The following is a 21,382-nucleotide window of genomic DNA, read 5'->3' as shown; positions in this document are numbered from 1 at the left end:
TTGTTCAACAGTCCAAAAGACGTCAAATAAAGTGCGTGCATCCATAATAAAACGTGCCTCACACGGCTCCGGGGGGTGAATAAAGGCCTCCTGTAGCGAATCCATGCGTCTTTGTAAGAAAAATATCCATATTTATCTAACTGTGGTACTCAGGTACTCAGAAGCGGATGACATAGGACGTCGGCATAGCGTGATTAGTGACGAACACGGAGAGAGAACAAAACAAAATGCCGGTTATGAATTAGAAGTACAAACCGAGGATTTGTAAAGAAAAATGTCGGAGGATTTCGATATAGGGCCTAAGCCAAGAGGAGACTGGTTTTCCTTTGCTAAAGTAAGGAAACTTTGCTTCCTTTGCTCCTGTAAACAAACTCGTGAGACTAGCATATCTCAGAGGCGCGCGCGACGCATACGTCCTACGTCATCCACCGGAACGGCTTCCGCATATGACAGATAGCAGAAGTGAGAGAAAAGTGTTTATTACGTTTGAAATATGGATATTTTTCTTACAAAAACACATGGATTCGCTACAGGAGGCCTTTATTCACTCCCCAGAGTCGTGTGAGGCACATTTTTTATTATGGATGCACGCACTTTATTTTACGTGTTTTGGACTGTGTAACAGAAGCACCCACCCACTGCAATGATAACGCTTGGAATAGCCAGGACAGTTTTTAATATAACTCTGATTGGATTCGTCTGAAAGAAGAAAGTCATATACACCTATAGGATGCCTCGAGGGTGAGTAAATCACAGGCTAATTTTCATTTTTGGGTGAACTAGCCCTTTTAGTAAAGGTCATATTCCATGAAGATATTTTGTAAATTTCCTAACTTAATTTTTGATTAGTAAAATGCATTGCTAAGAAGAATTTGGACATGTTTAATAGTATTTATTTAATATTACATAAAGATAAAACCACCAGTAATGCCACAAATTCAATCAGTAGATCCAGAACATTATAAACATGATCCAGAGCATTCTTTCAATGCAAATGAAAATGCAAGTGTTCCCTAGTAAACTGCCATCATTCAATCTACACTAGAAATATGGCCTGTAATAGTTCCATACATGCATATAAACGCTGTGCTTTGTTGCTTGTTATAATTACAGTGAATCTGTCCAGAAATATTTCCAGGGATCAAATTAAACAGAGTCCTGAAACACTAATTAGGTGAGGTTTATTGAGTCCTTTTCATTGAGTAATAGGAAAGATGATAGAGTGACAGAAGAGAGACCACAGAGGACGAGTGCTCTTGGCAGTGGAGAGATGGAGGCGGGGCTGAGCTGTCTGGCTCTGGCACACATGACATCACTATTACCCAGTGGGAATGTGCCGCCTTTTCTGGTGATGTCACTGCTGCCCAATCAGAAGCTGTTGTTTTGATGCTGCAGTGAAGACTGTCAGCCAGTGAAAAGACTAGCTTAGAGAGCGAAAGGTGTTTTATGCACGCCACATGAACAGCTGTGCCCTTGTCCTTCTCATCTACCAACCCGTTTCATTGACCTAGTTCTTTCTGTTTTGTTGCTCAGCCATTTCGAAGACTAGCACTGAATTGGAGCCTATTCTGATGTTTTACAAGGTTCTGGATATTGTTTAGCAAGTGCTTATTTATTTATTAGTTTACTATAACCTTAAACCTTGCAATTTGGAAGCAGCTCTGGACACAATCCTTGTTAGTCTGAAAACAAACAAAATGCATTTTTATGGCTATGAATTATCACCCTTGAAATGATTCAGACATGCACGAATGAGTATTACAGTATGAATCATTTCCATCTGATGAATCCATCCTTCCTTTATTTTTAGACCAATCTGTGTAATCTAAAGTTCAAGAGGGTAAAGCTAAAGCCTGTTTATTGCTCACTTGCATTAATCATTTTTGCTGACTGTAGAATGGGCCTTGTTTGTTTAGCAGCATCTGTAGCTTGTTTATCTGTCCAAAATCAATGCAAATTCCTGACATGCAAGTTTGCACATCATCTGTGCAAACTTGCATGTCAGGAATTTGCATTGTAACTTGTATTGTGAATAACATTAACTATATTATAATTATGTAATTGTATCTATCACCTCCTAATAGCATGAAAAGAGAGGATTATAATTGCCTGTTTAAACCTCTGTGCAACCCATGCACTTTACCTGTAGTTCACCCTGTTTACATCAGTTGCTTAAGTCTGAAGATTTTTATTTGTCTAAGCCTCTTTGGGGTGCTTTGGCCTTTTTGACCATGATGTACTTGTGGTTCTGTGTGCCATATGTCTATATATAAACTTGAGATCCTTTTAGGAGACTTGATTAGTGCTGCATTTCTCAGATCACACACATTTTAAGCTCTGCTCCCTACAGACACATGTGATTGCAGAAATAGATAGACTTGCTTTGAGCTTCAAAACCTCAATCCTATGGATTATTGCACAGGAAGAGCATTTTCTGTGTTGGATCAATGCCACTAAAACCCCAGAAGTGAAAAGGTAGAGTGACACTGATCGCCCCATTTCCTGAGGTCTACAAAACACTTGTCGTACATAATTGACTTGTGTCTGTAATGTACCCACACATTTTAAGCTCTGCTCCCTACAGACACATGTGATTGCAGAAATAGATAGACTTGCTTTGAGCTTCAAAACCTCAATCCTATGGATTATTGCACAGGAAGAGCATTTTCTGTGTTGGATCAATGCCACTAAAACCCCAGAAGTGAAAGGTAGAGTGACACTGATCGCCCCATTTCCTGAGGTCTACAAAACACTTGTCGTACATAATTGACTTGTGTCTGTAATGTACTGTATTTTCCAGAAAATAAGTTGCATCTAAATATATATTGCACCAGGTCAAAATTGCTTTATTACATTCTTATATTATTCAGAAATTCAGAAATAATATAAAATTTTAGTTCCCCTCACGCCACAACAAATCCTTTAAATTTACTGAAACTACCAGTGAAAATACACTGCTTAAGTCATAGCACATTTCAGATGATTAAAAGGAAAGACAAATTATATTTCATAAAATACAGTATTATGTTTTCAATCTGACCCCATTGCCTCAACCCCTTTTTAAATTATTAATAAAGATGCTTATAGCAAAATTGCTACCTTTACATTTATTTATTTATTTACTTTTATCCATTGCCATACTGGTTGCATATGATTTAGGAATCTGTATTTGTGTATCTATATGTCTTGGCCACCCGTCACCCTTCTTACTGAGATTATGGCAGCCTCTCCCAGGAAAACAGATTATGGAGGCGGTCGGACCTCTGAGGATTATTATGCACTGTACGGTCTCTATGCAAACTGGGACTGGGAAGCCAGGTTTCCAGTTTTTGATACTGGGATTGAGTCCCTTAATTTGAATAACTTTGTGTCCTTACCAGCTCCAGGCATCCAGTCCATCAGCAAAGCATTTCAATCAAGTTTACTGACTCAAGTGCTTTCACATCAACTCCAAGCATAGTCCCCTATGGTCTGGCCCTGGTGTGTGCTAGTAAAGAGAGGGCCACTGCCTCAAACGGTGTTGATTCCCTCCTCCACACAGTACATCTTCTTTTCTCCTCCCCCTCCCTCTCTTACCCAGTGTGTAGGATAGCTGGAGCGCTCATGGTGGAGACCGCTGTGGTCGTTGCGTTTTACAGGGGGTCTGGTACCTCTTGTGGGATGGTGATGTTGAACGATCGCGTTCTGTTGGACTAGAACGGGCTGCGGATGAACAGTGTCTCCAATGCATTCGGCTAGTTAATCTGAATGTACCGTCTGTTGTGTCGGCGCTGTGCCATATTGAGAGGCTACTGTAAAATAAACGTGGTCATCACGCACTGAACTGAGAAAACACCCAATGACATGTTCGAGTAAGTAGCAAATGGGTTAGTTATTTTATGCAATGCATGCATAATGATGTTGTTTCTACAAAAGCGTATGCTAATGTTGTTTAACCGTTCACTTTTATCAGTTGTTCTTGCATCACAGTGCAGTAGTAGGTTGTTAAGGCGTTAACACGCTTGCAACTGCGATTGCATCCCTAAACCGCATTGATGACATCGACATTCTGTGTGTGTGATCTATCCCGGTGTGCACAAATGCACGTTCAGCACTGAGGATTAGATTGGCGCGTGCTGTAGTTTTACTTTGTGCACGTTCTGCATGCAAATCCCGTCTTCGTTATGCCTTTACTTTATTTAAATTACAAAAATGCAGGCACTTTTTGCACATTTGCATTGGTTTACGCAGTGTAGATGTCAGCAGCTGAAGCTCGCGGCATTAGTATTTTTTAGCTTCAGCATTAGACCGCCCATTCATTCATTCTGTTGAAATTTGCTGTAGCGATGTCCGATTCGTTTGAGTCGAATCTTTTGAATGAATCGATCGAACCGGTCCATCAAGTCGGACCGAACGATTCGTTCACCTGTTGAACTGAATCGTTCCTAGCGGTTATCGAGTCAACTGACTTATTAAAAAATGTAATGTTCTGATGAAATTTAATCAATCTGATTTATTATTTGATTGAATTACAATTTTATCAACACGCGTAAGAAACGAAGTGGCTGTCAATAAATAACATTTGTGATAGTATGCCAATAAAAGGCATTTATTCTGGCTATTGTTAGGATATTATTGGGATTGCATGCTGTTTTACTGCTCTTTCACTTTTGCTAGGATCTGTGTGACTGGTTTTGCTGACATATAAAATCAACTATACTTGCTCATTCCTTTTGGTTGCTTACATTTCACATTTGAAGCCACTAGACCAACAAGTTAAGTGAGAAATGTGTTCTCATGATCCTGCTGTGTTACCTTGGAAACTTCAATATTTGCCCCCCTATTCCCTCTGTTACCAAGACAACGTGAGACTGGGATCCAAGCAGATATGAACAGGCAGAGGCCAAAGTTGTTAAAGATAAAGTACAGTAATCAATAAGACCTTATAGAAGATTTGATAAAGAGTAGAGGAAGAGAAGTTGAATTAAACTGATTATTCATCTATCAAGAGGTATCTTTTGCTATACATTTTTGTGACACAATATTTATATTAGTGCTTGATCAATATGGGTTTTTCAGTTTGTGATTTTTAAATTTTACATTCGGTCCCTCCCAAATTTGGATATTTGGTTACCTCCTTGCAAACTGCCACAGTGCTTTTTTTTTTAGTAAGGGTCTGTTGTTGTTACGCCATTGTCTTCTGTGACTCTTCATCTTCTCATCTTGCAGCAGGCGTGTCTAATCGATGTCTTGAAGTGTGACTGTCTGTTATGTATCTGTATGGTGTTTTGCAGGATAGTTTCAAAACCTTTCTTGCACTGAACATTCAGTTTGAACTGACTGAACTCATCAACTCAAATGCATTACATACAGGAAAACTTGTGGTAAAGGCAGAATTTTTTTTTAGGCATTTCAAATGTAGTCCTGACATTAGTTGATTTCCATTAATGTTGTAGCCTTCGATGGTTTGCATTCTCTGTTGTGTCGTAGCAAGTAGTACTGGGTGATTTATTAAAGATATGCAATATATTCTTTACAATTTAATGCTTGTTATTTGACCATGATCACATTCCCTAAATGTTAAAACCATTAGTTTTGTGATCCTTTCTTGTTTTGAGGCTCTCTTTTAAAGATGGAAGCCAGTTTTCATATATTTTTGTAAAATATCTGTAGGTAAGCATTGCTGTTTATTATTATATATTGTTATATTGATGCATGTGAATGGAAATGATTGATTAATCATTATTTTCCCTGGTATTTAATGGCCATTTAGTGTAAAATATACCTTGATTTATTTTTAAATACTGTTTTTGTTCTTAAACATTGTGAATCCACATGATGACATGGAAAAACAATCCCTTTGAGTCATTTCATACAAAATATTGAGATCTATATAGTATTTCTGTTTTTGCTGTATCATCCAACCATAGTAAGAACAACTGGTATTAAGGATTGATTTCACATGCCTTAAAGCCACTATCAGCACTCCTTTGACTAAACAGGTCTCATATGTCTGGCATTTAAATGTCTCATCAGACTGATCAAATGTTGGTGAACAGATAAGGCTTTGTGTTTGTGTACAGAAGCCTCTATCTGTGTTGTCACCTTTTTGACTGGAACAGGAATGGAATGCTACTATGGAAACGATTGTTATTCATATAAATACGTTCTTTATCCTTGGGCTTCGACCTGAACTTATAATATAGGTCCCATCCTGGATGTTCTTTCGGTTTGTTTGTAGGTGTGCTAGCTGAAATTCTTCAGAATATCAGCTTGATTGTGTTTTAAAATATCTTGGAGTCTAGAGTTGGTCCTTAACTTGCATATACTGTATGTTGTAAACCAGAATCAGTTAGTTGTAATCAGTACATGCTGTTTGGTAAATAGTGGATAAACCTTGTCCTTTCTGTCGTTTCCTTGTGCATGACCCAGTTGCCCTTTAAGGGCGGTTGAAGCACAGTCCTGAAATGCCAGATGACTGTCTGTGTCTCCTTTCTGACCTTACTTCTCCTCCGCCTGCAGTACAGCCAGTAATTCTCCACGCAGTACTCCCGGCAGCTCGCCCTACCTGCGCCGCCGTGTGCTGGGAGGCAGAGCTAGTGAAGGGGAGGCGGGCGGGGACAGAAGCGCTGGGGGTTCAGAGAGCCCCCTGCCTCCTACTCCCTCCTCATCCACCTCCTCCTACCCGCTCGCGGCCCGACACTTCACCCGCAATGCCAAGGTAAGCCACGTTCTCGGCCAGTGAGATTGATTGATGGTCGTCACTCATCCAAATGTCTGATATGACGAGCGCTTGCTCTTCCACCCACATACTAAGCACTGTATTGCTGTTCTTTTCTGAATAAATAAGGCAGGAGGAATGCTAGTGTTGCAAACATTTAGAAATTGTTCTGAAAGATAATATGGTGCAATATTGGGAAATATTATTATAACTAAAAAACATTTTCTATTTGAATATATTTCAATTTGTAATTTATTCCTGTGATGGCAAAGCTGAATATTAAGAAATATCAAGCAGCACAACTGTTTCCAGCATTGGTAATAATGGAAATGTTTCTTGAGAAGCAATATGAGAATAATTTTTGAAGGATCATGTGACATTGAAGACCGGAGTTTTGTTGCTCAAAATTCAACTTTTGGCATCACAGGTATAAATCGCATTTTAAAATATATTTCAATAGAAATGTTATTTTATAAATTATTTATTAGTTTTATTTCATGAATTGTAATAATATTTCACAATATTATAATTATGTTCTGTATTTTGAACAATTAAATGCAGTCTTGGTGAGCATAAGATACTTTTCTCAAAAACATGAAAAACTCATAATTATTCCAAACATTTGAGTTTTGACCAGTAGTGAACATCAGGGATTGATTGGGCATGAAATCTGCATTGCATATTCAAGTTTGAAGTCAAAGTCCTGAAACCAGGCAGCATTTGCTGGTTAAATCATGTTAATTATTTAATTAATGGAATAAAATGCACTGATGAATTATGCTTAATAAGACCAAGAATGTGTATTAAGAAAGTAAATGGGGCCAATTTTGATTGTTTTGTTGACATGTTTATGTAGTAAATTCATTGTATGTTCTCTTCTTTGTTTCAGAAAATGCAGAGCTGGTATAATGTAAGTATCCTGGGGTCTTGGGAAGTTCACACCTCAGTGTTTTTGCTTTTGCTGACAGTGCTGTTTTATTCCACTCACATCTGAAATTCCATCTCTCTCTGATGTGCAGGTTCTCAGCCCTACATACAAACAGAGGAATGAAGACTTCCGTAAACTCTTTAAAAAGCTGCCTGATACAGAGCGTCTCATAGTGGGTGAGCGTCACTACTTCATCTGTAAAGCCAATGAATATAATGAGTGATATTATTTTAAGTGCAGCACCGTGTGATGATCACATGGCTTCTGGTTGTGTTCATTTTATGTTGTTTTCTATCTAGACTACTCGTGTGCACTGCAGAGGGACATTCTGCTCCAGGGCCGCCTCTACCTGTCGGAGAACTGGCTCTGCTTCTATAGTAATATCTTCCGATGGGAGACTACGGTAATTACTGAAAACATTGACTTTGCTGCAACAACTAATCGATAACGACAATAATCAACAATGAATTTCATAATCTATTAGTAGGTGTACCGTGTATTAGTATACAGCAGATGCATGTAATTTAATAATTTTTTGCACACAGTGTAGCAAACATTACATGCTATTTTTCAAAAGGTTGGCGAGCTGTAAAGTTTTTTTTTTTTTTTTTGAAAGTCTCTTAAGCTCACCAAGCTTAAGAGCCATTTATTTGTTCAGAAATACAGTAAAAACAGTAATATTGTGAAATATTATTATAGTTTGACGGTGTAACTTCTATTTTAATATATTTTAAAATATAATTTATTTCTGTGAATTTTCAGCAGCCATTACTCAAGAAATCATTCTAATATGCTGAGTGGCTGCTCAAGAAGTGTTTTTATTATCATCAATGTTGAAAACAGTTGTGTACTTTTCTTTTTCTTTTTTTCATGGTTCTTTGATTAAAAAGTTCAAAAGAACAGCATGTTTTTGAAATAGAAATTGTAACTAATGATTGAAATGATGTCTCTTTTGATCAATTTAATACACCCATTGCTGAATCAAAGTATTAATTTCTTACTGACCAAAAACATTTTTATGGTAGTTCTTAGATGTTAATTTGTTTATTTGTGCAACCTTTACTTTGGTCCATTATTTATAAATCCTTCATATTTTTTCTATCTCTATATATCACCAGATAACCATACTGCTGAAAGATGTGACCAGTCTGACCAAGGAGAAGACGGCCAAGCTCATCCCCAACGCCATCCAAATTAGCACTGAACACGAGAAGGTACCACACTGCAGACATCGGATATGCATGCTAAAATTACCATTAATGGATTTCTTTTGTTAGCTGCATTTTGAACCTCCTAAGACAATAAATACTCTGCCTTGGATTAAAATCCGGTCTTGCATTCGTCAGAACTTCTTTACGTCATTTGGGGCAAGGGATCGCAGCTACATGATGATCTTCAGACTATGGCAGAATGCACTGATGGATAAGGTGAGAATCGCACTATTGACAGTGCACATTTCATCTGTATAAAAGACACAACCATCTGAAGTCTCCTGTCAGAATCAGTGTTGTGTATTTGTTGGTGTGTAGACAAATTAATTTGGCAGGCAAACAACATCACTTGGCGATTGTCCATATTAATTAGCACTTGGCAAGATTCAGGTGGTGACTACAGATGCATTGCAATGCACAGATACAGCATCTTCTGCAAGCCTGTCTGTTAGAACTGAACTCTAATATAAAGCTACTGCGGCTTATATTGTTGCAACAAACATTCAACAAATGCTACGTTTGCTAACTTGTTTTCTTGTGGTTTTAATAAAAAAATATAGTTCCAGTTTGCATTGCAGTGAACTTGGATGAAACGCCAAACAGAGTCAGTGGGGAATATTTTCGATCTGCAACTAAAATAAAAATAAGTAATAAAAAAATCCTGTCATTTTTACAAAAAGAAACTGGCAGTTGTGGTTGCCAGAATAATTCTCTAAAAATACAGCAAAAATGTAAACATATTTTACAGTTTAACATTGTAATTTACAAAATATTTTTTTAGATTTATTGTTTTTTCACCATATATACAGTAGAATAAGGGACTTACTGTTAGCCAATTAAGTTTTTTTTTTACTGTAGAATTTTTTGTGTTTTACAGTTCAAATTAAAATATATATATTTTTTACAGTGTGCTATTTCAACCAATTTTGTGTTATGCATTTTTTGACCTTATTACGCTGATAACTAATAGTCTTAACGAACTGATTAATGTCATAAAATGGTACTTTAAAGTTTTAAATGCTGCGTCATTACCTCTGCTGCCTCCATAGACTGTAAAAAAAAACATGGACGTAGTGTCCGTGACGTCACCCATAGGTTTCTAAAGAGCGTTTTCACTACCGGATAATCGAAAATGGGCAAAGAAGCAGGAGCTGGTTGCTGCGACGGTGGTGACAGCAGCGGCAATCCACCTGCCACTCAAGTGGCCACGCCCTTAATTATGCAGAACTTTAAGGCTTAATATAATTTAAACGGATGAGTTATAAAAAAAATTCACTCCCCTCACAGTTGTCATGAAGGGCAAAATTTGCTATATAGACCAAAATCATTTTTCGAACCAGGCTGTAAACATGTTTTTTTTCCTGCTGTAAAGTTGGGCATGTTAACATGGGGAGTCTATGGGATTGACTTCCTTTTGCAGCCAGCCTCTAGCGGCCAGTTGACGAATTACAGTTTAAGTCACTTCCGTGTTGGTTTCACGAGAGAGACCGGAAGGTTGCCGCTTGGCTGCCTCACAGAAATGGGGTTAAAGCAGTCTTTAGCCTGGAAGTGCCCCGCACTGAGGTTTCTGTTTCTTCTGTTTCTCCTTCACAGACTCTGTCTCCCAAAGAGCTATGGCACATCGTTCACCAGTGTTACGGCACTGAGCTGGGGCTCACTAGTGAAGATGATGACTACGTCTCCCCTACTGCTGAACATATGAATGGCCTACTGTGAGTCCACACTGAGAGGAATCTGTTTGAGATTTTATTTATTACATTTACCTTAGAACACAAGGACAGACAGAAGGTTACAGTGCACCTGTATCTATTTTTTGTTTTATTGGTTTTAGGTTTTAGCTTAAATAGGCTATATTATATACACTACTAGAATATTATTATTTTTTTATATATATGTGACCCTGGACCACAAAACCAGTCTTAAGTGATTAAGTGAAATAAGATTTATGCATCATCTGAAAGCTGAATAAATAAGCTTTCCATTGATGTATGGTTTGTTAGGATAGGACAGTATTTGGTCGAGATATAACTATTTGAAAATCTGGAATCTGAGGGTGCAAAAAAATCAAAATATTGAGAAAATCGCCTTTAAAGTTGTCCAAATAAAGTCCTTAGCAATTCATATTACTAATCAAAAATTAAGTTTTGATATATTTACAGAAGGAAATTTACAAAATATCTTCATCGAACATGATCGTTACTTAATATTCTAATGAATTTTGGCATAAAAGAAAAATCGATAATTTTTGACCCATACAATGTATTTTTGGCTATTGCTACAAATATACCCTTGCAACTTAAGACTGGTTTTGTGGTCCTGGGTCACACTTTTTTTTTTGTTAAATTTTTATTTTTAGCTTTTGGTTAAAAATGTCCACATTATATACATTACTAGAATTTAAATTTTTATTACATTTACCAAAAGGACAGACAGATTTTATCTGACAGACAGTGTTTTATCTTAGAACACAGGGGAACAACGAATGTTGCGAAAGCTGAATGTGTACCTGTATCTATCTATATTTTAGTTTAGTTTTTAGTTCAAAAAGGCCATTATACATTACTCTCATTTTAATTTTTCCCTCTAAAGTCCACTTAGAATACCAGTAGGAAAGCATTTTAGTTTTGCATTTTGCATGATAATTTTCCTTCTCCTCGTTGATCCTTGGCATTAAATGTAATGTTTTTGCTACTGTATCTTCAGGCTTATATACGTTTCTTTGCTTACTGCATAATTTGCTGTCATTGCTGCCAGGTTGATAAATACTGAATGGTTGATATGTAAACATCGTTGATATGTCAGCGTTTTTGCTGCTTTGGTCAGGGAGTTCAGAGTTCTGTACATTAGACTACAACAACCCTGACACCTACAGTACATCTATCTGTTTGTGTCTTGTAGGCCAGGTGAGGAGCCGGTCTCCGTCACTGACCTGCTGGATCTGGGTTCAGTGTCGGTGGCTCCAGTGGGCTCCTCTCCACCCTCATCTGCCTCAGTTCTTCCCTGCGCTTCAGGATCTTCACCTCCATCCTACTCTTCCTCTTCCTGCCAGCCTGTGGAGGTGCCATCTACTCGGGCCAGCATCGAACCTGAGCCCAGTCCACCCAGCTCCCAGAGCTCATTGCCACCCACTACAAACACTGGAGCTGCCCCATCCTCAACCGTAAGCAGCAACCAACTGTGAAATACCTGCCAGAGTGGTTATGCTCAAAGAACATTACAATGGAAGATTCAGAGACAAAAAGGTTGCAAAAACCATGATAAACTGTGATTCATCGGGTTATTTTCTGATATAAAATATTTTAGAAATATGCTGCATGTGTACAGAGTAAAACTTGCTTGCAAGTCATAGTGATGTATGATTGCACTGAAAATTATTCTTTTGAGTCAGTTTTTTCCCCAATTAATCTGATTACAAATCAGTCTTAATAATTTATTAGTGAATGTTTGTAAATAATAATCATAATTTAGTAAATAATCATAATCAAACAAATATTATCAGAGCAAATATTTACACCCCATGTCATGTATTTTAGGCTTTTACCAGTTTTAAATGGCATTATGTACTTTTTATTGTGATGTATTGTTTGTATGTCTGACTTTAAGGTGTTTTTTTAGTTTTATTTATGTACTACTATAGTATTTATTGATATTTTATAATAGCTTTTTATTTTTACTAATATTTGAATAGATTTTATTTTATTTTTTTATTTTAATGCTAGTTTAAGTTTTAGTAATTTTATGTGATTTTGCTTTTTATTTGTGTATTAGTTAATAGTTTTCAAATAAATCTATTTAGCTTGAATTTTTCAGCTTTAGTAATTTTAGTAATTCAACTTGAACAATTTTTTTTCAGTCATGCTATAGCAACATTTCAAAGTTAATTTTTTTCATCTAATATTTATATAAATTGTTCAGCTATATTTCAATTAATGAAAACGATTTTAGACTTTTTAACGATAACACTGGTTTAAGAGTGTTTATTCTTTTTATAGATTGTGGAAGAAGGCGGGGACAGCCAGTCAGAATCGGCCAATCAGTCACTTCAATCTCCTCCCACTGTCCCACACAGCCTGGGAAACCTCTCGTCACTGGATATCACCAATGATGAAGAGCTCCCAACTGACCCCAGCAATTCCTCTGACACTCAGGAAGAGAGTGAGTGCTTGTATATCCTCCCTGTTTCTCACAGCAAACTGTGACCTTCATTTCTCAGATTAAAACAGAAAGATTTGAAACCACTCTTTCTTTAGAGTAGGTAAATATGTGTCAAATAGCTATGTCCTTGATAAGGAGTCACGTTTAATCTCCACAGGCGAGGTGGAGTCCTTCTGTACGGATCTCAGCGGCCGGCTGCATATCAACACAGTTGTTCGCATGAGCGTGGACAAGCTCTACGACCTTCTGTTCTCAGACACCCACTTCATACAGCACCTCTTCTCACAGCGTCACTTCACCGGTCAGTTCAGGTTTAAAACTGCCATTTTGTAACTGAGTTTGCTACTCCTACATTGTTGCATTTAAAAAAAAAAAAAATTTTATTCGCTTCAGCATACTTATTAAAATACTGCCCCTAGTGGACTGGAGTCCTGCTTGCATTTAATCATTGACTGTATTGCTGACTGTTCTATGCATGGCTGATTTCTGCTGTGTTGTTATTGCCTTTTCCTGCAGCTTTCAGATCCCACGTGTCCTCTTTCCCCCTCCCTTTTGCTCTTTACATGCTGTGTGTCCTATAGGGGCCTTTGGGCGGATAATGAGAACTCGACTATTTGGTTTCGCTGTGTTCTTTAGCATAAAATACCATAGCCTCATTCTTTTTTTTCCTTGGTAACTTTATCTGCTTTGTACAGCAAATAATGTTGAAAATATACATGGTAGATAAAGGAATGGTAGCCTGGATAGCACAGTGTGAGAAGTGTTTTTTTCTCGTGCTGAGCTCTTTGTCTTTGTTGTCTGCATGGATAATTGCCCCTTCCCTGTGCCCCTGCAAGTGCTCTGACTGTAATCATCCACCCTTCTTTTTCCCCATCCTCTAACTTTCTGCTCTCTCTCTCTCGTGTGATTGGTTCAGATCTCTCTGTGCACGAGTGGCAGCAGGACAGCAGCAGTGGGAACAGCAGTAGAGTTTTGAGTTACACCATCGCCATCAACAACCCGCTGGGCCCAAAAACTGCTCCTGTGGTGGATACACAGGTGGGTCCACACAGATCTTTTGCTTTGTTTTTATCTCAGCTGTTCCTCAATCACCTTCATTCTTATTAAAGTGGTAATTCACGGAAAAATGAGAATTTTGTCATTGTCTCACCATCATGTTGTTCTAAACGTGTGCATTTAAAAAATTTTTTTTTGGAAAACAGAAAGGAAGGAAGATTTTTTTTTTTTTTTGCCAGTTTAATTTTGGACCACAGTGACTTGAATTGCATGTACAAACAGTTTTTGTGTCCCACTGTAGTAAGTTAGTTATATAGGTTTGGAATGATGTGCTGGTGAGTAAATGGTGACAATTTTCATTTTTAGGTGAACTGTCCTCTCTGATAACACATAATACATGCATCACATTATTACAAATTAGTAAAATGTTATCCCTGAGGAAGATTTTTTTTTTTTTTTGCCAGTTTAATTTTGGACCACAGTGACTTGAATTGCATGTACAAACAGTTTTTGTGTCCCACTGTAGTAAGTTAGTTATATAGGTTTGGAATGATGTGGAATGAATAAAAATTATATTTAAGAAAAATAATATAATAATAATTATTATTATTATTGTTGTTGTTTAATGTAACAGTACAACTGGAGAATGGCTGATTTGATTTCTTGTTTTTCATATATTAAACCACTACGTTTTTTAATATAGTGAAAAACAGCAGAGAGCCCTTAAATCTTGTCTTTTTTAAAATTAAATCACAGCCTTTGAGATTTGATAATCACACTAAGCCATATCGTGCTGCCAGTTTAATTTTGGACCACAGTGACTTGAATTGCATGTACAAACAGTTTTTGTGTCCCACTGTAGTAAGTTAGTTATATATGGATGGAATGATGTGCTGGTGAGTAAATGGTGACAATTTTCATTTTTAGGTGAACTGTCCTCTCTGATAACACATAATACATGCATCACATTATTACAAATTAGTAAAATGTTATCCCTGATACTTCATATATATATATATATATATATATATATGACATACTGACCTACAGTATTAGGGCTGCATGATTTATGAGGAAATTTGAATTCCGATTTTTATGATAAAAATTGCAATTTAAAATGAATTTTTTAAAAGAGTTCCAGGTTTGCTGTGCTTGTTTGTAGAGCTTCGCAATGTGTCCAAAAATTGTGATTATATATCAATACGACTATAAAATGTTGTTGTTGTTGTTATTATTATTATATTTAATGACTTATTATTATTATTATTGATAAATAAACAAAACAAGAAATATTACTATTGTAATACTACTTCACTAAAATAAAAAAATTATATTTAAGAAAAATAATATAATAATAATAATTATTATTATTGTTGTTGTTTACTGTAACAGTACAACTGGAGAATGGCTGATTTGATTTCTTGTTTTTCATATATTTATCCACTAAGTTTTTTAATATAGTGAAAAACAGCAGAGAGCCCTTAAATCTTGTCTTTTTTAAAATTAAATCACAGCCTTTGAGATTTGATAATCACACTAAGCCATATCGTGCTTTCGTTTTTATTTTGATTAAACATTCAGCCCTAGTTAATTTTAGTTAATGTTAACCTATTTACACGGTTTACGTATAACTAGAAGTTCATCCACCTAGAACAGCAGTTCCACCACTAAAATGTCAGTTTATCCACCTTTTACAGCTCAAATAACACATATAAACATAATGTGCTTAAAAAACAGGCTACATGTTTCTGCTTTTTCACATTCCCAAATGCTAAAGACTTCCTTGATAAGTGCATTAATGTAAACAATTTTTGTTTTTATAAATTATAAGTGATTTTCTCTGATAATCAATGGAATATCGCACATGCTGTTAACAAAGCTTGTACTGAACCCAGAACTTCTTTAATGATGATTTTGTGTTTTTTTATCATGCTGTCCAGACTCTCCACAAGAGCAGCACCTGGGGGGAGTGTTACGTGGTGGACTCGGAGGTCATAACCTCAGGCATTCCCTACCAGGACTACTTCTACACTGTACACAGATACTGCCTCACCTCTGTCAACAAGCACAAGAGCCGCCTCAGGTAGAACTTCCTGACCATTGTTATGCAGGTATTGTTATGCTTCAAACGCAAAAACCGCTGAGGGAGCCATTGTGTGTGTGTCTGCAGGGTCTCGTCTGATATCTGCTACAGGAAGCAGCCGTGGAGTCTTGTGAAAGCTCTGATAGAGAAGAACACTTGGAGCGGCATTGAAGAGTATTACAGACACATGGGTGAGTAGGTTTTCGTCTCAGTGCAAACCTTGACTGTGACATTGGTGCTAAAAACAATCCCATGTTCCTCGTCAGAGATGGAGGTGTGTAAGCTGGAAACGCTGTTGCAGTCGGAAGTTTCTGTAATGAGCACCGGGGAAGTGCCTTCCGCGGACTCCGCCAAGACTCCCCCTGGCCTGCGCAGACGCAAACGCAACTGTCCCAGACGAGCAGGAGAGCGGGAGAGAGAAAGGGACGGAGCGGGAGGAGGAGGCGGGGAGCGGGGCAACCGAGGAATTGGAGATGAGCGCGAAAGGAGGGCAGCTGGTAAGTCAGTCGATGCAGGGGAGCACCAGAACTGAATTTCATCAAGTCTGATTTAAGCGACCATGTGGAATGTGTTGACATCTAGTGGTGGAATGCGGAATTGCTTTGACTGGATTAATCGGGGATGTGATTTTTCCATATTTATGCAGATTTCCATAATTTCTGACCTTAGTAGACCTTAGAAGTATGACCCACGTGAATTACATAAATCTGAGGAAAAAAGCAAGAAAGAAATTAAGACAGCCATCAGTTTTAGCAGAAATGTTTAGCAATAGCAGTAGTGTAATTTTACTGTTGCTCTGTAAAATGAATTATATTATTAAATGCTAATTTTTATTTTATAGTACAGTATGCAATAGTAATATATCTTTGATTTGTAATAATAATGTAATTTAAAAATGTAATAAATCTAATGTTTTTTAATAAAAATATTTAAATATATAATATTACTACTAATAATAATAATTACATCATGCTTTTACTGGAATAAACAGATATGTGAATTTTTCGACCTGAGAAGTATGACCTACGTGATTTATGTAAACCTGACAAAAAAAAATTAATCTTAGTAATGTAAAGAACATAAATAGTAGTATCATAATTTAATTTCTGTTGTTCTATAAAATATATTATTATTATTATTGTTACATACTCTTTTATTTTACAGTGCACTAGTTATTGTAGTAATAGTATGTCTTTATTGATTTATATTTAATAATTATATAATTCAATAAAGTAAAACTAATATTTTGAGTAATAATTTAGATTTTCCTTTTAAATGATTAATTTTATTAATTTAAATATTATTATTTAATATTTAAATATTAAATAATATTTATTTAGCTTAAAATATTACTATTGTAATTTTACTGTTGCCTGTAAAATAAATAATACAAATTATTATTATTATTAATATTATGAAATAATTTTGATAAAATAAAGAAATAAAACAAATTTTATAGTACATTACTCATATTGCAATAGTAACACGTTTTTGAAGTGTTCAGTAACTATAGAATTTTATATAATATATAATTCAGGTTTTCAACAAGCTTTTTTTGTCTTTATCTGATCACATGCCTGCTGATGAGTCATTTTCCTGTTTTTTCAGGTACTCAGTATGTGAAATTAGGGCAGAGGTGGCGTGGAGCCGGCAACAACAACAATAGCATCTCCACCATCCTGCTCATTGTGAGCTTCATGTGAGTGTTTTCACCTTTGGCTGACTGTAAATATTACTCTGTGTGCATTTGTAATATCAGCGTTAACACAGACTCACTTCAGATGAACAAGATTCAATCTGAGCTCATTGAGACCGCCAGGTTGTCATCACTACAGTGGTGGCTTCTTTTTCTGCACGTTACGCTCGGCTCTGATTTCTGAAGAGCAGAAGTAGCGTAATGAGTGCCTCATTGGACAACACTTTTGATAATGTTTATTTTTAAGGTCGACGTGAATTAATCATTTCATCGCAAAAAAAAGAAAATTGCCATCTTTTACTGGTCCTCATATCATTTGAAACCTGTACGTTTTTTTTTCTGTGTTACACAAAAGGACAAGTTTAGCAGAATTTCCAAGCTGTGTTTTTCTGTACAATGAAGGCAGATGATGACTGGTGCTTTCATTGTCTTTTTTTTTTCTTCAGTAAATTGAGTAAATATCAACTTAAATTCACTATTTTTTTTCTCACAGAAAGCTATCATACAGCTTCAGAAAAATTGGAATATAGCATTCAAGTTATATAGACTACTTTTTTTTTTTTAGAGCTTAACATCTCCAGTCCCCATCCACTTTCACTGTACAAAAAGACAAGCTAACAAAGTATTTTTGGGGTTCCACTGCAGAAAAAAATCTATGCGACATGAGGCTGAGTATATGACATTAGAAATAATAAATATAAATATAAGTTAACTATCCCTTTTAACATACTTCCTATTTTCTGTGCAATACTTTACACCCCGTTTAAAATAACACCAACATGTAAAGAGTGTCTCTTTTTCTGTTTCTCCCTTCTTTTGCGTACTAATGTCTCCTTGCTGATCCTCTCTCTCTCTCATCTTGATTTCCTCGCTTCCTCCTGCATATAGGATCTGTGTCAGGTAGAGCCTCTGTCTGTGCTTCAAGAAAAACGCGCACACACTTTTTCACCATTGATATTGCACCATCAAGTATAGATCGCTATATTGAAATCTCTCTGTTCTTCCTTCAGTCTGGTGGTTCTGGTGGCTCTGAACATGATGCTCTTCTACAAACTCTGGGCGCTGGAACGGGCCGCACACACGCTGGAGACCTGGCACTCGTACTCTTTAACTGACAGGTATGGTCAAACTGAGTGGCTGTACACACACGCTGCTTTCCAGCATGCTGATTCTGTACTGTTTCTCTGCGCAGTCCTCTGCCGCAGACAGCAGGAGAGTGGGCGCAGGTCCTGCAGCTCCAGAGGCAGTTCCACCAGGCCCAGATGAACAAATGGCAGCAGATCCTACAATCTTCTGTCACTCTTCTGGATCAGGTGTGTGCTTGAGCTGAACTTAAGATGTCTTCATCAAGCAGTCGAAATGCTGCATTTGCTGAAAACAAGTTAGAAGTAATAACTGTCTGTGAATATTTAGTCTTTTTATTACTATTTCATGAGATTGTGTCCATTTTGATTAGTAAGTGCACGCTTTTTCTTTATGATAAATATTGTGCAAATAAGACAAGACAAATTTATTATGTTTGATTTCATCTTGTTTTTAACACGGTTTGTCCTCTCTCATGTAGATGAAACAGTCTCTGGAGAAGCTCCACAGAGGAATGATCACACCAGAGGTGCAGCAGGAATCTGAATCAGAACCAGAAACTCTGACGGATCAGTGAGAGCGTACGGTAACCCCTTCACTCTACCGTTTACAGACTCTGGTCCCCGTGACATAGCCGTCCACGAGGGGCCAAATCATAGACGGGAGACGGTGCTCAACTCAGTGACGTTCATGTTGGGATTGATGTGGGTATCTTCTAGCTCACCCTTGTGTCCCAGCAGCAGCTACAGGACTTTATACTAGCTGTATAAAACACATTCAACTCTTTTATCAATCAAAAAACCATGAACTCTGGGTCTGAAGCAATAACACACATGTACGGGAGCGTCTGTGGCTTACAGCTGTGCTGCATCTTGAGCCGTTTGGTCCGTACTGCGTGTCTGAAAACTGAATTTCATCATGGACCTTTCAATACAGAGCTTGGGAGAGATGCGCTAAAGATTTTAAAGAGGGAAATGTCTGAAATCAACCTTCCAAGAGACCTCTCAACCGTCATTTCACAGGGGAGAGAAATTTCAATTTTCTCTTATGTTACTGTTTTGCTGATTTCAGAGCTGTTACTGAATCTTGTTTAAAGTGTGTCAGACCATTGCAGTATTTATTTAATAGACTTGAATTACAGTCTAACGTCATTGTGTTTCTGCTCAAACAAGGACCAATGAAGAAATGGGTGGAACGAGTGGTATGAATATGAATTCCCATTTTAGCAATAATCATGTGGAAAAATTGTAATGGACAATTAAAAGTTAATCTATAAGAAAGAATGCAAAAAGTCACAATTTTACTTCGTGTAGTAGAGTACCAGAGTGAAGATTGTTTTACAATTTTAACCATTTCTTCTTTCTCCCTAATGTTTTAGTTATTATTTTTGTTTTAAATCCCTGTGTATTTATGACTTAGGGGTGAAAGGAGCTGTTTTGTGTAGTTGAGGTGTTTCACTGGAATCAAACTTGAACTGTTCAGGGCTACTATTAGCTAGAACAGCTGCTGTGCACACAGATTGAAGAACTTCAGTCGTTCCTCAGGCTGGACGTTTGGGACCAACCAGAACTCAAGGTCAGGAGGACCATTGTCATTTCACTCAACACTGTAGGCCAGTCTCACACAGAACATGTCTGTTTCACCTCAATTTTTATTTTTTTGCATTGTGGCATTTTTATGACAATTAAACACCCCTCATAATTTTTACATTTTTATTAAATTATTTTTTTGTCTATGATTCTCACTACTCTAATGCAATAATGAAAACCATCCTGTCCTTTGCAGACCATTATTTTACATGAAAATAAGCATAATTTGCAAACCGTAAAACAAATACTTTCAAACACTGTATGGGAATTTAAATAAAAACAATGTCACAATTCAAGAGTATAGATTTTAATGTGAAATATGATGTGCATGTTCTTGGTGAGAATTCACCAAGAGGCTATGAGTTGGATTTTTTTTTGGTCCTTTGTTTCATTTGGACTTTTACTGATGTCCCCTGTCCAGCCATTTCATTTCTGTCCCTGTATTTGTCGTGCCCTTCAGCCTCTGTGATCTCTCCTTCCTCTGAGTGTGGTATCAGAGTGTGTCTGTCTGTCTGCGGGCGCTGCTGTGCAAAGCCCTTGCTCTGAGTGCTGAAAGTGTGTGCTATTTATTCGGGTCAGGGAGGGAGAGAGTGAAGGTGGGATGTATTGTATAGACACGATTGTAAAGATGACTTGTGACGGTCACAAATGTATAATAAAAAATGCCAAAAAATTGTAAAATTGTGTGTTTATTACTGATTGGATAATTTCCTTTTTTTGACAGGTTAATACTTCCTGAGCAGTGGGGAAGTTGGTATGATTATGATTTTGTATGCTAATTTATTATCTGTTGTTGGTGTTAATTTTTTATGAATGATTCTTATTAATGTTGAAAACTACTAGTTCTTGCTACTTAATATTTTTTGTGGAAACCATGATCATTTTTTTCAATTTCAGGATTCTTTGAACTGTAAATCCAATGAAAGAGAGATCTGTAGTCA

At 36.9% G+C, this 21,382-nt stretch overlaps 1 protein-coding gene across 4 annotated transcripts in view; it reads left to right on the top strand.

The window, feature by feature from the left end:
• The window catches only part of LOC107719112 (GRAM domain-containing protein 1A-like), a 27,921-nt gene extending 7,184 nt beyond the window's left edge, over window positions 1–20,737 (top strand). For 2 of the 4 annotated variants that reach the window (XM_016526449.1, XM_016526451.1), the window contains 19 exons: window positions 6,502–6,700; window positions 7,590–7,610; window positions 7,720–7,804; window positions 7,928–8,031; window positions 8,747–8,842; window positions 8,975–9,055; window positions 10,433–10,551; window positions 11,738–11,999; window positions 12,832–12,994; window positions 13,152–13,295; window positions 13,911–14,032; window positions 15,931–16,073; window positions 16,161–16,264; window positions 16,340–16,570; window positions 17,682–17,772; window positions 18,658–18,669; window positions 18,780–18,887; window positions 18,962–19,082; window positions 19,334–20,737. In XM_016526449.1, coding sequence (XP_016381935.1) covers window positions 6,502–6,700; window positions 7,590–7,610; window positions 7,720–7,804; window positions 7,928–8,031; window positions 8,747–8,842; window positions 8,975–9,055; window positions 10,433–10,551; window positions 11,738–11,999; window positions 12,832–12,994; window positions 13,152–13,295; window positions 13,911–14,032; window positions 15,931–16,073; window positions 16,161–16,264; window positions 16,340–16,570; window positions 17,682–17,772; window positions 18,658–18,669; window positions 18,780–18,887; window positions 18,962–19,082; window positions 19,334–19,429 — 2,302 coding nt within the window. In that variant the 3' untranslated portion in view covers window positions 19,430–20,737. Of the gene's footprint in view, window positions 1–2,964; window positions 3,852–6,501; window positions 6,701–7,589; window positions 7,611–7,719; window positions 7,805–7,927; window positions 8,032–8,746; window positions 8,843–8,974; window positions 9,056–10,432; window positions 10,552–11,737; window positions 12,000–12,831; window positions 12,995–13,151; window positions 13,296–13,910; window positions 14,033–15,930; window positions 16,074–16,160; window positions 16,265–16,339; window positions 16,571–17,681; window positions 17,773–18,657; window positions 18,670–18,779; window positions 18,888–18,961; window positions 19,083–19,333 lie in introns of those variants that run through there. The other 2 variants (XM_016526452.1, XM_016526450.1) reach the window with 2 other exon arrangements.
• The last annotated feature ends 645 nt before the right edge of the window (window positions 20,738–21,382 follow it).

Source organism: Sinocyclocheilus rhinocerous, unplaced genomic scaffold, assembly GCF_001515625.1.
Source record: "Sinocyclocheilus rhinocerous isolate Xijiao unplaced genomic scaffold, SAMN03320098_v1.1 scaffold1084, whole genome shotgun sequence".
Classification (NCBI taxonomy): Eukaryota; Metazoa; Chordata; class Actinopteri; order Cypriniformes; family Cyprinidae; genus Sinocyclocheilus; species Sinocyclocheilus rhinocerous.
Note: the sequence above shows the minus strand (reverse complement) of the source record. Positions and strands in the feature narration are given on the sequence as shown.